This window comes from Bactrocera neohumeralis, chromosome 4, assembly GCF_024586455.1.
Source record: "Bactrocera neohumeralis isolate Rockhampton chromosome 4, APGP_CSIRO_Bneo_wtdbg2-racon-allhic-juicebox.fasta_v2, whole genome shotgun sequence".
Classification (NCBI taxonomy): domain Eukaryota; kingdom Metazoa; phylum Arthropoda; class Insecta; order Diptera; family Tephritidae; genus Bactrocera; species Bactrocera neohumeralis.
This window is the reverse complement of record NC_065921.1, coordinates 9,838,962-9,855,365: the sequence shown is the minus strand read 5'-3', so window position 1 is coordinate 9,855,365 and position 16,404 is coordinate 9,838,962. Positions and strand designations below refer to the sequence as shown.

The 16,404-nt window shown below is 34.7% G+C and overlaps 3 protein-coding genes and 1 long non-coding RNA gene across 5 annotated transcripts in view; 2 read left to right on the top strand and 2 right to left on the bottom strand.

Annotated features, from left to right (window-relative positions):
- Positions 1 to 16,404, top strand: part of LOC126754776 (sialin) — a 441,635-nt gene that overhangs the window by 191,292 nt on the left and 233,939 nt on the right. The window lies entirely within an intron of this gene.
- Positions 3,089 to 5,738, bottom strand: LOC126754795 (uncharacterized). The gene is made up of 2 exons (XR_007666424.1): positions 5,340 to 5,738; positions 3,089 to 3,368 (listed from the first exon to the last, which is right to left on the bottom strand). It is a non-coding gene; the product is annotated as an uncharacterized LOC126754795 (long non-coding RNA).
- Positions 8,024 to 9,572, top strand: LOC126757583 (probable citrate synthase, mitochondrial). Its single transcript, XM_050471596.1, has one exon. The coding sequence runs from the start codon at positions 8,103 to 8,105 to the stop codon at positions 9,570 to 9,572; it is 1,470 nt and encodes a 489-aa protein (XP_050327553.1). The 5' UTR covers positions 8,024 to 8,102.
- The window catches only part of LOC126754775 (protein spinster), a 33,680-nt gene continuing 28,859 nt past the window's right edge, over positions 11,584 to 16,404 (bottom strand). For both annotated transcript variants that reach the window (XM_050466886.1, XM_050466887.1), the window contains exons 5-8: positions 15,757 to 15,855; positions 15,355 to 15,648; positions 15,145 to 15,286; positions 11,584 to 13,112 (exon numbers count right to left, since the gene is read on the bottom strand). In XM_050466886.1, the coding sequence (XP_050322843.1) occupies positions 13,090 to 13,112; positions 15,145 to 15,286; positions 15,355 to 15,648; positions 15,757 to 15,855 (558 nt within the window). In that variant the 3' untranslated portion in view covers positions 11,584 to 13,089. The remainder of the gene's footprint in view (positions 13,113 to 15,144; positions 15,287 to 15,354; positions 15,649 to 15,756; positions 15,856 to 16,404) is intronic.

Sequence of the window (16,404 nt, the reverse complement as noted above, 5' to 3'; positions counted from 1 at the left end):
TTCAACTCTGTATAGCTTTCAAAGGCATATTTTTAGATAAAATCACCCTTTATGTAGAGCAGAAATATCGTATATCATGCTTTAATTTTATTAGTTAAAATTTTACTGAAGAATATCAAAAAATCGCAAGTAAAATGTATGGGAAAAGTAAAATGATTTAGGCACGATTCAAATTGAAAATAAAGAGCTGGATGATGATGAACAATGCATAATTTTTTAAGGCAAAAACTGCAACTTAAGGAGGCGTTTGCAAAAAAAAAAATATAATTTGGGTAATAACAGACAGAACCAATATATAATTACATACATAGTATGCACTAACTATAATTTTCCTCCAACATCATTTTTTAAATTTGCTTAAAATATATTTTTTTTAGTTGTATCAGCCAAAATATTTATATTGTTTGTTAACGTTGCGAAGTGAAAATAATTATATTTATTTCTAAAATGTTATTCTAAAATGGAAAGTGATTCCTCTAATTTGTAATGTTAACAAAAAGCCGTTAAATATATACATACATATATGTTATGCATATATTTTTTAAAATATTCTTGAGTGCTTTTCCAGTCGCCTATTTTATGCTTTGAACCAATGTGTCTAAAAGATTTTACATTTAAAAGTCTTTCCACATAATTTGTTTGGTCAGTTACACAAGCATAAATAAATATTTTTATGATTTTAATTGTTTATTAATTAAGCAAAAAAACATACATGTGTTAGTAATTTTTGAATTATTCTTACATATACATACGTATTAGGGCTAAGTTCTTTCGGTTTTAGCGGTTCTATGCAATTATAAATATATACCTATATTTACATTATATACATACATACAAACCGATTTGTATATGTATAAAGAAATATGCTAAACAATAATGTAACTGTAACTATTGTGGATAAAAGCATAATTTTTAATAAATTTAATGCAGTAAGCTAAATTAAATTAAATAAGAAAACTGCAGAAGTTTGTGGTTTGTGTTTATTCTTTCTTAACTACTTCTCCTAGAGTAGTAGACCTTTGAGAATCATTTGCGCACTGAATTAAACATATTACCTTAAGATCCATGCTATCAGAAATGTCATGTGGAGACCAAGGCGGTCTTTTACGATTAGCTCGCAACCAAAAATTATAGTTCCATGCGAAGTGATGGTCAATTTTATTTAGTCCAATTGTTTCTCCCTAGTGCGTGCGAAATTAAAAAAAAAAAAAAAACAAAAAACCAGAAAAAACGTTTATTTCGGTTGCACCAAAGAGAAATACCCTTCACGAGTTCTAAAATTCTTACAAGAACTTGATTCCGATCCATCAGTTTACAAGACAGCTATGTATATACTATAGTGATCTGGTTTGAACAATATTTACGGAGATCGCATTACTGCAGACATACTGCTTTAGGTAATAATCGACGCCAAATTTCGTGAATATAACTCGATATGACCTAGCCAGCGTAGCCGCTGTCTCTTGATTGTCTGAACTATGTCAATGTCGTCGTATAACTCGTACAGCTCATCGTTCCATCGAATGCGATATTCTTCGTTGCCAATGTGAAAATGACCATATATCTTCCGCAGAACCTTTCTCTTGAAAACTCGTAATGCTAACTCATCATCTGCAACAATGATGATGAATGACTTGTAGAATTTTGGTTTTGTTCGTCGAGAGGACTTTACATCTCCAGGCAATTGAGAAGTCCAAAGTTGCACCTCTTGGCAAGAGTTATTCTGCGTTGGATTTCGAGGCTGACATTGTTGTTGGTGTTAATGCTGGTTCCAAGATAGACGAAATTATCTACGACTTCGAAGTTATGACTGTCAACAGTGACGTAGGAGCATTGTCGCCTTCGTTCACTACCAGACCCATTTGCTTCGCTTCCTTATCCAGTCTTTAGAAAGCAGAACTAACGGAGCGGTTATTTAGGCCAATGATAAATATCTTCAATGTACAAAAAGATTGTATCTTCTCTTTTCAAATCTGCATCTCAAATTATTTTCTCCAGGAATATATTGAAGAAGTCGCACGATAGGCAGTCGCCATGTCTTGAACCTCGGTGACGTTCTTCCCAATCCAGACGGTGCTTTTAGTATTTCTCAACGTCAGTTTACACAGCCGTTTTAGTTTTGCGGGGATACCAAATTCAGACATCGCGGCATAAAGGCAGCTCCTTTTCGTGCTGTCGAAAGCAACTTTGAAATCGACGAAGAGGTGGTGTGTGTCGATCCTCTTTTCACGGGTCTTTTCAAAGATCTGGCGCATGGTCAATAACTGGTCAGTTGTTGATTTTCCAGGCCTAAAGCCACACTGATACACAGTGGTTCAAACAGTTTGTTGACGGTGGGCTTTAATTTTTCACACAATTTGCCCGATAGATCCTTATATGTGATGTTGAGCAGGCTTATCCCACTGTAGCTGACGCACATTGTGGGATCTCTCTTTTTGTGGCTTTCGTAAAGCACATTTAAATTCCAATCGTCGGGTATGCTTTCGTCCGACCATATTTTACAAAGAAGCTGATGCATGCTCCATATCAGTTCTTCGACGCCGTATTTGTATAGCTCGGCTGGCAATCCATCGGCCTCCGCCGCTTTGTTGTTCTTCAGACGGGTAATTGCTATTCGAACTGGTCGGCAATGGAACGTCCACTCCATCGTCATTGATTGGGGAATCGGGCTCACCATATCCTGGTATTATGCTTTCACTGCCATGCCACAGGCTGGGGAAGGTTTCCCACCATAGTTTCAGTATGCTCTGGACATCAGTCACTAGGTCACCTCTGCAAGTTCTACAAAAGTATGATCCGTACTTGAATGTCTTGAAATCTTCAGTTAGTCGCCACATCTTTTCGTAGAATTTTCGTGCATTACCCCTGTCAGCCAGCTTGTGAAGCTCTTCGTATTACCCCGTTTTATGCTTCTCTCTTACATAATATATTCTTTTGTGAAACGTTAACGTTCACTATTAACATTCCTATGAAATAAATAACCGTTACACGAAATATTTGACCAAACAGTTTTGGCTAAAAAGATCGTTTATAGAAAAAGAACTCATTTAATTCAAAGTATACTATTTTCTTAAAAAAATTATTCAAATAAAGTTGAATAATATTTTTTGTTATTACAAATGTATTTAGAACAAATTTACAAAGATCCTTAGCATAATATTAATTAACTATACAAAAATAAATAAGTTCGAATAATTAAAGCTAAAAACAGTTACACGTAAAATCGCCACCACAACTTCCGGTATTGTAGCCCCTGCTCTTACAATAGAGCATACAATTCAAGTGATTTCCTATTTCGTCACAATGCACGAAAATCGGCTTGGGGCGGCCTTGACTGCGGGTATCGTCTTCGAAAATGGTTTGATACCCTAAAAAATAACAAAAGATAATTAAATAAATAAATAATAAAAGGAAAAAATGGACGCAGAAATTAAGTTCGCAGCCCAGAAATCATGTGTCCTTTGTTTCGGAAACTATTGAACCCACAACCCATAGCAAAGTGAATGTGGGTTGTGGGCTTTACTTTGCTATGGGTTGTGGTTTCAAAAGTTGCCGAAACAAAATCTTGCCACTCATTTTGAAAAAACTTGGATTTTATTGATCGCGTATTCAAATCTCCTGAAGGATTACCGAAAATATGTGTCTGGCGGTCAGAAAGATTTAAACTTATATCAAATCCAAAAACCAAACATATTTAATATTGCTATGGAAACAGGAATGATCCAAGGACTAGTCAAAAATTTGATTTTCAACAGAATAGTGGCTTTCTAAAAAACACGTTTTCTGAGAAAATACTTACATTATTATCCAAAATCGTATGCCTTCGATCATTACCTAACAAATATATTCAGTTTCGGAGAAATGTTCTGAAAACAACGATAAAATTTTGGGAGCCGACGACACTAAATTAAAAAATTCTTATAAATATGCTCATAATTCTGTAACTATTTGCCGGAGAGAAAGACCAGGAGTGTCGACTCTGGAAAATTTCGGAGTAATTTCATTCATAAATACTCCAATAACCGATACATCCGAAAATATATAACGAATGTCTTGAAAATCTTAAAAAAAATCTCTTATATCAGAGACACTATTGACGATTTGGGCTCTCGGCAAGTTCCTATGAGAATGTTTTACATTATTTGTAATTTTCATGCGAAGTTTCAAAGAATGACTCACGAAAGTAACGAGTTTTTCAATAGGGTCACTACAAAAATAGACCGATAGGGGCAGGGCTTTAAGAGCGCTTCGTTCAATTTATGGTCGTCATAATCATCCTGTCAGATCAACCACAGAGCGTCTAGTGGAAAAATTCTAGTATAAAATGTTCACGTGCCAATGATATAAAGAAGTGCCGGTAGTGTCGAGAATGTTGCTGCTGCTAGCGCATCAATTGAAGAAGTCCCAAATCAGTAACGTCGTTCTCAAGCGTTGGACATCTCCGTAACGTCGCTGTGGCGAATTTTCCGAAAAGATCTTGGCCTACATCCTTACAAGATCAAATTGACGCAAGAACTGAAGTCGCTTGACCACCCCGGATTTTCATCGAAAAATCATCTTCAACGATGAAGCTCATTTCTGCTGAATGGCTTCGTCAATAAGCAAATTATGCGTTATTGTTTAGGAAGCAATCCACACTTACTCCATGAGTCACCATCGCATCAAGAAAAAATTACGGTTTGGTGCGGTTTATGAGCTGGCGGCGTCATTGGGTCGTACTTCTTCCGCGATGATCAAGACCGGCACGTTACTGAGAATGGAAATCGCTACCGCTCAATGATAACCGAATACTTTTGGTTCGAATTGGATGATATGGACTTGGACAATATGTGGTACCAACAAGACGGCGCCACAAGCCATACAGCGATTGTCACAATCAATTTATTGACCAAGTTTGATGAACGTGTTATCTCACGAAATGGCGCAGTCAATTGGCGCCTCACTGTCGTGTGATTTGATGCCGTTAGACTATTTTCTGTGGGGCTACGTCAAGTCTATGGAATATGCCAACAATCCATCGACAATTGATGAACTTCGTACGAATATCGAACGTGAAGTTGCAGCTGTATCGGCCGATTTATGTTTGAAAACCATCGAACATTGGGTTCAGAGTCTGGATTTCTGCAAGCGTGCCTGTGGTGGCCATGTTCATTGATATCACGCTTTTGTTTTATTAAAAAAAAATAACTTTTGTAGCACTCTTACTGAAAAACCCGTTAAAATCACACACCCAAATCTTTTGGTACCAGTCTATGTACTTATATATGTATATTATTATATATACTTATATGGTATTTGCATTTAAAAGTATACTTGTATGTAAATAAATATGTATGTACCAAGCACCGGTGCAGCGTGACTGAGCATCGACATCAATATAACTGTTATAGCGATGATTGTAACGATAACTTGTGACAGCATTTTCCGGCCGAAGAGCAGCTTCCGCAAACGAGACTATGTATATAAAATATTTATTTATGCAAATTTGCCGTCTTGTTGTGTAATTGCTTGTTATTGTCCGCCGTGGAGCCTGCGATAAGCCGCGATTATGAGAATTGTCAATCGTCTAATAATAAAAGGCAAGCGCAAGCAAAAATTCGCAAATGTAACAGCAAGATTCGAAAGCTGGGGAGCAAACAACAATTAACAAGCGAGAATTGATAGTCCGATGGTCTTTAGACAGTACCGATCGCGTTGAAATTTCAGAAGAAACTGTTTTGAGGGGCTCAAAGCGATGCTATTTCTTACATCATAGCAAGCGGCGATAACGATTGGCAGAGATGAAGTCAACTGCAAGTGGGTGGTGACATCGCATGCTGTGTTCCAATTTGAATTTTAAATCTGTCACGTGTGATCTCGTTATTAAAAGTAACACCGACCTTTGCGTTGTGTTTATCATTTTGGAAAATTTTAAAATACCGATACGATTGCAGACGGACTTAAAGTCACAAGAAAAATCGTTCTTCTTTGATTCTCTGTGTTCCATACCCGAACCGGCCTTTTTGGTGAACGATCTGTAAGCAACAAATAAAATTGATATTTTCGTGTCTTGTGTGTTAGGCAGTAAGATTTTGTTTTAATATACATACATATGTATATATATAAATGATCAGGATGACGAAACGAGTTGAAATCCGGGTGACTGTTTGTCTGTCCGTCTGTCCTGCCACGCCCACAAAACACCATTAATCGAAAACATAAAGTGCCATAACTAAGCACCAAATTAAGATATAAATAAAACTTGAATCCCTCTGGACAAATTCCTTTAATTCCCCCATCGACACTGTAAAAATGGATGAAATCGGATATAACCCCGTCTACTCCCCATATAACGGTACAGTTCAATACTACTAAAAGTTCGATAAATCAATAACTAATATGTAATAACCAGAGACATTAAATTTTTCTTCCAAGATGGTATGAGAAGGCTTTAAAGGGGCTGCGGTCAAAATTGGACGATGGGCGTGGCACTGCCCACTTTTTGGTGAAATCACATTTCTCCAGACCCGACCTACCGATTATATTTAATACATGACATTCTTCTTATATTCCTATACCACAGTGTGAAAATGGACGAACTCGGACTACAACCACGCCTACTTCCCATATAGCAAGTTTCAAATTCCACTTAATTCTTTCACTTTCTAGTACAATTTTTTCACTAATAGTTCTATTAAGGTAATGCCACCTTATGACCAAGAATTGTCCAAGGCCAACCAAAACTGTTTAAGACTCTAAGTATAAATTATGTGGACGCTAGCATCTATAGTTGACTTTGGACCGAAAATATCGGATAATGTATGGGATTCAGAGAGAATCCTTTCCTAAAAATAGCATCTCTGTGTTTCAAAAATGGGTTGAATCGGGGTCAATATTTCTCCGAGCCCCTATATATGTACCTAATATACAGATTTTTGAACTTCCGGGTGACTTTATGCTGCATATATCGCCCAATATTTAAGTTATTTCAATGAAAATTACAGAGCGTGTTTTACTCAGCTTGACAAGCTGGCCCTCAAGGATAATGCTCGAAAATTCTAAGAAAAAATGCGGTGACTAACAGAAGGTTTCAAGACCGGAGCATACTCTTGTAGAACCCAAGGAGGTGATCTAGTAACCGATACCCAGGGCATACTAGAATTATGGACAGAACACTTCTGAATGGCAGTGAAAGCATAACGCTAGGAGAAGGCGAACCCGATTCTCCAATCGATGACGATGGAACAGACGTTCGACTTGGCTCTCACGTCACTGTTGACAGTCATAACCTTGAAGTCGTAAACAATTTCGTCTATCTTGGAACCAGTATCAACACCACCAACAACCAGCCTGAAAATCCAACGTAGAATAACTCTTGCCAAAAGGTGCTACTTTGGACTTAGTAGGCAATTAAAAAGTAAAGTGCTCTCTCGACGAACAAAAACCAAAATCTATAAGTCACTCATTATTCCCGTCCTGCTATATGGTGCAGACGCATGGACGATGACAACGACTGATGAATCGACGTTACGAGTTTTCGAGAGAAAGGTCTTATGGTCTTTTGCGCATGGTAAACGACGAATATCGCATTCGATGGAACGATGAGCTGTACGAGTTATATGACGACATTGACATAGTGCAGCGATTTAAGAGACAGCGGCTGCATTGGGTAGGTCATGTCGTCCATATTAGATGAAAACACTCCAGCTCTGAAAGTATTCGACGCAGTACACGCCGGGGGAAGCAGAGGAAAAGGAAGACCTCCACTCCGTTGGAAAGATCAGGTGGAGAAGCACCTGGCTGCACTTGGTGTCTCAAATTACGCCAAATTAGTAAAACAAGAAATGATTGGCGCGCTGTTGTTAACTCGGCTATAACCACGTAAGCGGTGTCTATGCCATTAAAGAAGAAGAAGAAGGTACCTAAAACATGCCTTTTTTAATACCATATATCATATAGGTAGTTTATAAGGTAAATTAATATATGCTTTGTATCTTATGTTATTCATTCTTTCAAAAAAAAAAAAATAAATATTATAAATTTATTTATTCGTTTTCATTTCTTAAAATAAACAAAAATTTACAACTTTTGGAAAAAATTAAAAATACAGACATTTAAAGGCAATGATTTTCTTTAGAGGTTCGTCGCATCAGTGCGTCAAGTCCTTGGCACCAAATGTGAGCAAAATATGTATGCGGTGGAACAGCAGTAAATGCGATACGAAGGGTGGCAAAGGCGGTAAAGCAGATCTTCGTTCAGTTCTCGCCGAGAAAATCAAATCCGAACAAGAACGACTCAAGAAGTTTGTCAAAGAGCATGGTAACACCAAATTAGGCGAAGTTAAGATATCACAAATTTACGGTGGTATGCGTGGTATACCAGCATTACTTTGCGAAACTTCGTTACTGGATCCCAATGAAGGTATACGTTTCCGAGGTTTCAGCATACCAGAATGTCAAAAACAAATGCCAAAGGCTGAGTGTGGCGACGAACCCTTGCCAGAGGGCATCTTTTGGTTATTACTGACAGGTAATATACCCACTGCAGAACAGACAAAAATGGTGACCGACGAATGGAATGCAAAGGCCGCACTGCCGGATTATGTTAAAAAAATGTTGGATAATTTACCAAAAGATCTGCATCCAATGTCACAGTTGTCAATGGCCGTCACGTCGCTCAACAAAGATAGTAAATTCTTAAAAGCCTACCATTCCGGCGTAAAGCGTGCTGAATTCTGGAAATATTCGCTGGAAGACGGCATAACCCTACTTGCCAAATTGCCAAATATAGCGGCGCGAATTTATCGAAACATCTATCTTGACGGCAAGGGCTGCGATGAGATCGATAAGAAGCTGGATTGGTCGGCCAACTATGGCCGCATGCTAGGCTTCGACGATCCATTCTTCTACGAACTTTTACGTCTATATCTGTTCTTACATAGCGATCACGATTCGGGCAATGTTTCATCACATACCACCCACTTAGTGGCGTCGGCATTAAGTGATCCGTTTCTTGCATTTGGAGCTGGTCTAAGCGGCTTAGCCGGTCCACTACATGGGTTGGCCAATCAAGAAGTATTAGATTGGATTGGAAAAATGCAAAAAGAATTGGGTAGTAAAAATCCACCGGAGGACAAAGTCAAAGAATATGTACAGAAAACGTTGAAATCAGGCCATGTGATACCCGGCTACGGACATGCGGTTTTGCGTAAGACTGATCCACGCTATATGGCGCTGCAAGCATTCGGCGAAAGGTATTTGCCGAAATACGAAACCTATCTGTTGGTGAAGACAATTTACAAAGTGGTGCCACCCATTCTGCAATCAATGCAGAAAATTAAAAATCCCTGGGCAAATGTGGATGCCCATTCCGGTGTCTTGTTGCGCTACTACGGCCTGAAGGAAATGGAATACTATACGGTGCTGTTTGGGGTTTCACGCGCAATTGGTGTGTTATCATCCATAACCTGGCATCGGGCCCTACAAATACCCATTGAACGACCGAAGAGCTTCACCAGCGATGCACTAATGAAGTTTGTGAAAGGAAAATCAGGTAGTAAAAGCAAATGCGATGGCAAAGGTGATAAAAAATAGAAAAATTGTACACAAAATGTACACAATAACAAATAAAATCCGTTATTGAACTTGAATTTTTACTTGAACTACGCTAGTAATCACTTGTCGCTTGGTCCAAAGATAGATGCATAAGAACAACTCAACTTAGCTACGGGAGCTTCTACGAAGCACTATCAACGTGTGTGGTCGGGCGTTGCCGTTATTAAACACAATTCCGCTCCTATTGGCCAAGGCTGACTGCTTCGGGGCTATTGCTTTCAAAAGACGGTTCAATTTTGACAGTTAAGTTCAAATTGAGAGAGCTTGGGCGTAGAGGAGCAGTTCATAGTAGACGATTCCCTGCCAATCCCACCAAACACGCGGTAAGCCAGTCCTGACTATCAAACCTGGTTTGTTCACAGGTTGCGGTAGCTCACCGCGAAAGTGTTATCTTGACCTTGCCGTCAGTGACGTACCTTTCATCATCAGCAATCATCGGGTTTAGAAATGGATCGATTTTCTTGCGATGCAGCAGCGATTCGCAAATGTAAATTCTGTCCATGAATTCTTTTGCGTTCACCATTATCGTCTTTATAACGAGCTGCTTTTTGCATTCAGCCTTATTTAAATGGTTCCAAAGTGGTTTTTGTGCAATGTTTAGCTCTTGGGTAGTTAAAATAGAGCTTACATGAAGGTTGGGCTTGACGGTTTCTATTATTTTGTCGATATTTAGTGATTGGTTGTAGCGGAGCCATAAACAGTATTCAAATTTTTTCGGCGTTTGGCTTGAGTTTTCGCATTTAGCGAAGAAAAACTGTATTTTATCTTTGCTAAAATCCGTCTTTGACACAAATTTAAACAATTCTGAGTCAAACAATCATAAAACCGTGTAGAAAGTGTTTTTAAAATAAAGTCTTACCTTTTTAACGTGATGTAGTGGAACCCGATCGCATTTATACAACACGAGATACGAATTACTGATGTCTTCTTCTTCTTTTTTGGCATAGACACCGCTTACACGGTTATAGACGAGTTTATGACATCATTCTTCCTTTTCCCTGTTCAGAGCAAATTGGAGATTCCAAGTGTAGCCAGTTCGTTTTACACCAGATCTTTCCAAAGGAGGGGAGTTCTTCTTCGTTTCAGCGGGGGGTACTGCTTCAAATACTTTTAGAGCTGGAGTGTTTCACCCATTCGAACGATATGACCTAGCCAGTGTAACCGATGTCTCTTAAATCGCTGAACTATGTTAATATAAATCTTCCGCAGAACCTTTCTCTCGAAAACTCGTAACGCCGACTCCCCAGATGTTGTCATCGTCCATGTCTCTGCACCATATAGCAGGATATGTCGCTAAACCCCGCTATCCCGCAAATACTAATGGCTGTGCAAACTGACGTTCGGCAATACCAAAAGCTCCGTCGGGATCGGGAAAGACCTCTCTGAGCCGTTCGATATCAAACGAGGTTTCAAACAAGACGTCTCCCTACTGTTAAAGAAAATAGTTCGAGCTGAGAAGGTACAATCTTCTACAAGAGTGTACGAATGCTGGCGTACGCCGACGGCAACGATATCATAGGCGTCGACAACCTCGCTGTTTCTTCTGCTTTCTCCAAATTGGATAAGGAAGCGAAGCAAATGGGTCTGGTAGTGAACGAAGGCAAGACGAAATATTTCCTGTCATCAAACAAACAGTTGTCGCACTCGCGACTTTGATCCCACATCACTGTTGACAGTCATAACTTCGAAGTCGTAGATAATTTCGTCTATATTGGAACCAGTATTAACAGCAACAACAATGTTAGCCTCGAAACGCAGAATAACTCTTGCCAACGGGTGCTATTTCGGACTGAGTAGGCCATACGGCGAAATTTTTTAGAGTTTCTAAAAATTAGTTCGTCAGTTTTTGAGATATCCGAAAGAGGTTTAATACATAGGTGCATTTTGATATTCTATTGATCATTTATCGAAATCGGTCCGATTGGACACCTATATCGCATATCTCCTATAAAACCGAATAAAAAAAAATAAATGAAATGAAACAAATTAATTTTGTTTAATATATTTTATTTTTATTCTTTATAAGCATTCAATAAACCCAAAAATTATGCTATACATACATAAATACTTAATATGTATAAGAATATTTATGTATTTACTTAGTATGCGTACAAGCTTAATTCAATACAATATATTTGTAATCAAGTTATTTTAAATTTATATATAATGTATATATAACAAATCCTAAAACAGTCTTATTTCATGAATTCTGCTCCATTGCGAAATTTGGTAAAACTAACAGATTCATTACGGTAGCGAAGGGGTATGCATATACATATACAACAATTTATAAACGGCAGGCAAAGTAAGTCATTTAAGCAAGATAGTTGGAAAAGGCAGTTAACATACAATAAATGAGACATAACTTTTCAGTTTTTTTGGAATTAAAAATTTTCGAAAGAATTTTAGCTTTTCATATACAATTTTGTTTTCAGATAAGTTGGAAGTTTTCAGTTAGAGTAAAAATACTAGAGAAATTGTTGTAATGCACACCCGCTGCTTACTTCACTGCTTATTCCACTAGTTTATTTAGAAATTAGTTTTTATCTAATTATTGTAATGCTAACTAATTTATATACCTAATGTGCATTTAGTACCTATACTCCTCTTTATACAATGCTTGCTGTCTGCGTAGACATATTTAAAATTTAAAAAAATAATAACATATATATACACATACACATATATATATGTATGTACATATGCATGTCATAAATATTAAACTTTTTAAAATGTTGAGTTAGCGGTTAAATTAGCATGTGCACCGCACAGGGCAATGAGTGGTTTCGTGAGTAAAAAATTGTAATAAACAAAAAATTAAAATTACTAAATACTATTCAGCAAAATTTACAGTTTGTATTTGCACAAAAAAATTGGTGTTTGCTTTTTGTTATTGTAATTCTTATGATTTCTATCACTGAGCTTTCGACCACATACACAAGCATATGCAATTTCCACACTCATAACCGCGCAGCACTCATCTATGCCCATGCACCCACTGAACATGCACACACTTACATATGTATATGTGATATGAGTTATGCTTTTATGTGGCGCATTTAACAAACTTATACATTTTGACAATATCAAAATCATAATACAAATAAATACACAATAGGAATCATCTTAACTATGAATGGTGTTTGCTAAATGAGAATGATCAATGTTTATTTGTTGTATATACATGCATGTCAATATGTATGTTTGATGTTGAATGATTAGATGTTTGCATTATAATCCATTTACACGTTTCTAATAGGAACACACCCACTTCTTGAGGCACACATGATTCTATGATAATCATTACTACTACAAAATAATTAGTTAAAACTAATATTTCAGTCATATGTATGTATGTTTGCCTTCTGCGCAACACATCGGCCGCTTAGGCGGGTTATGTGGTTGTTATATGTCGATTGCTTGTGGGTTGATAGGCTGGCTGATCGGTTGACTGGCATATCAATTATTCATTAGCATAATTTAATGGAAGTGCACTTCACTGCTCAGCTGCTTGACTGCCTAAAATGGAAAAATAAATATTTTCAAATTATTGTTATTGCGAGATATTAAAAAAAGTACATAGGTCATTTTTTTAGAACACAATAGAACGACAAATGGACATGTTAAGGCGAATATCTTTTGAAAAATCTTTTTTAGAATAAGGGCGGACATAGATAACGATTAGACCAAAAAAACACAAAAAAGCAATAAATAATAATAAAAAAATAAATAATAATAAAAAAATAAAAATAAAAATAAAAAAATAAAAAAAAAAAAAAAAAAAAAAAAAAAATAAATAAAAAAAAAAAAAAAAAAAAAAAAAAAAAATAAAAAAAAAAAAAATAAAAATAAAAAAATAAATAAAAATAAAAAAATAAATAAAAATTAAAAAAAAAAATATAAATAAAAATTTAAAAAAAATTTAATAAATAAAAATAAATAAATAAAGATAAAAAAAAACTAATTAAAATCAAATAAATAAAAACTAAAAAAAATTAAAAGTAAATTAAAATTGAAATTAAATAAAAATAACTATAAAATTTAAAACAAAAAAATAAAATAAAATATTAAAAAGGAAAAATATTAAAAAATGAAAATTAACAAACAAAAAAAAAAATAAATAAATAAAATAACAAAAAATAAATAAAAGTTAAAAATAAAAATAATTATAAAAGAATAAAATTTAATTAAAAAAATTAGAACAAAAAATTAATAAAATATTAAAAAAAATTAAAGCAAAGGTATAAAATTTAATTTAAAAAATTAAAACAAAAAAAATAAAAGAAAAAATAGGTTATTGAAAAGTTTTTCAAAAAATATATAAATAAAACATAAAAAAATTTAAAAAATAAATAAGAAATTAAAATAAAATAAATAAAAAATAAGTAAAAAATTAAAAAAATGATAAATAAATAAGAATTAAAAAAAAATAAATAAAAAATTACTAATTTCAAAGAACATTACAAAAAAATTAATGAAACAAAAGAGTAGTTATGTAAAAATATACATACATAATTAAAACAAACGAAATCAATATGTAATAAAAGAGCAAAAAAAAAACAAATAATTATAAAAAAATAAAATTTAAAATAAATAAAAATATCAATCAATTTAAAGAACATTATAAAAAATGTAAATAATTGTAAATGAAAGAAAAGTTTATATGTAAAAGTTATATATGTATGTATATTTTTAAAAAATTTAATAAATTTCAATAATAAAAAAATAAAAATTCCAAAGGATGTAAAAAAATTATGAAAACAAAAAAACGTTTATAAAAATATCAAAAAATTATGTAAATATAAAATATATTAATACGTAAAAATAAAACAATGAAAAAATATATAAAAACAAATAAAAAGAATAATTTTACCAAAAAAATGTAGACATTTTAAATATTAAGTCTTAATATTAATAATTAATTAATATAAAATAGAACAGAAATATAATAAAAAATAAAAAAATAAAATTTAAATAAATATACAAAAAAAAAATATATACATTTTAAATAATATAAATCAATATTAAAAAAATATAGAAAAAAAATGTAGAATTTTAAGAAGCGGTCATTATAACAAAATTAGCACGCATGATAGCTGGAAGCATTAAACACTGATTTTCGCTCAACAAGTGATTGCAAATGCGAATGCAATAAGGACAAACAACAAAAACAAAACAAAAAAGGTAAACCAAACTCACGATTAAACCCAATAATGGCAAATCTGAATATTTTTTTGAGCAAATGAACTTTTGCTATTAATTTTGTTTCCCCTTAAGCACGTTGTATTCGCGAAATATCAGTACAAAGGACGATACATTCGGAATCTTCGAAATCGAATTGTTTATTTTTATTAGCTGTATTGCTAACATCGTTTAATTCGTTAACTAAAAAAAATAACAACAAAATATATAAACAAAAATAAATAAAAAGTTTTTTTTTTTAATTTGTACAGTTCAACAGTTGAAATATTTAAAAGCGCATTTTAACTTAGAAATTAAATATTTTGTTACAAAACACAAATTGCGGTGTATTTAAAGATTTTAAACTCACCAAGTGTGGAACGCGTCGCTCGACGTTTATCCTTCAATATGTAGATGGCAGTTAAAAAGAAGAAAACGGCACCCAAAACTTCAATAAAACTTGTGGAAAAGAGTGAATATTGCAGCGCTTTGAAACTGTTGATATCGGTATCCTAAAAATACCAAATTAAGTGTATGAGAAAATGAAAAACAAATTCATGCAATAATTTTCAGCCCTCACCTCCAAGTCGATTTCGAATATTTTCTCGTCACGTAATTCACTGACGAAATCGGTGGCATTTTGCTGTAATAAGCTTGTGGCATTCGCTACCAGCGCTGTGACATTTTCACTCACCACTCTGGCGACCTGCGTTAAGAGATTCGAGCTTTCTGCCGTGGCGTTACTCGACAATAAGGTACCGGTAATATTTTGACTACTGTCTTCCAAAGTCAGTGACATGCTAGGTATACCCAAACTGAATTCACTAGTTTGAGTGCTAGTGGATCGCAAATGTCGCTTGATTCCTTCAGAGAGCTGAAAGGAATTGTAAGAATATGTTAATTTGTTTTCAAAATAAGAAAACTTGTTTCTAAAATTTTAATATTTAATTAAATAAAGACACATTTCTATATTAATAATTACCAAGCCAACGAAGTAGGGACTGCCAGCATCACCTAATGCATGCGAGACCAGAATTTGGAAGGCTTCGGCGGTGGAACGACGTGTCGGCACGACAACATACTGCAAAGGTGAAGAAAACATTAAGAAATTGAAAAATTGTTGCTACTTATTTATATTAAATCATTCTACATAATAAATACAACGAAAAGGTATGTGCTGAATCAAAATAAATAAAATATTCTACTGTGCAAAATTATGTTATTTATCTCAAATTAGTAAAGCCTTCGCATTTGCATGTTCTATGCGAATTAAGCGAGCAAAACAAAATCGTAAAAAGTATTATTTTTGTGCTTGGTAGGATTTTTGAGCGAACAGGAAACACTGAAATTAACCACAACTGCAAAAAGCTACACACAGATGGGGCCATAAACGCGTAAAGAAAGCAAAAAATCGAAACACATGCACTTGCATCTGGTTTGTGTACAGGATAATGCATTATTGAAAAAGTTTATATACCAATCACATACGTTATGAAAGCGAAGGCTATAATTCAACCAGCAGCAAATTAAGAGCGTGGCGCAGCAAATTTTTTGAGAATTAAACGAAGCCACCACTGTGTGCTGTTGTTGCAATGCGCGTTCCTTATCAATTGACATTGCATAATTTTAG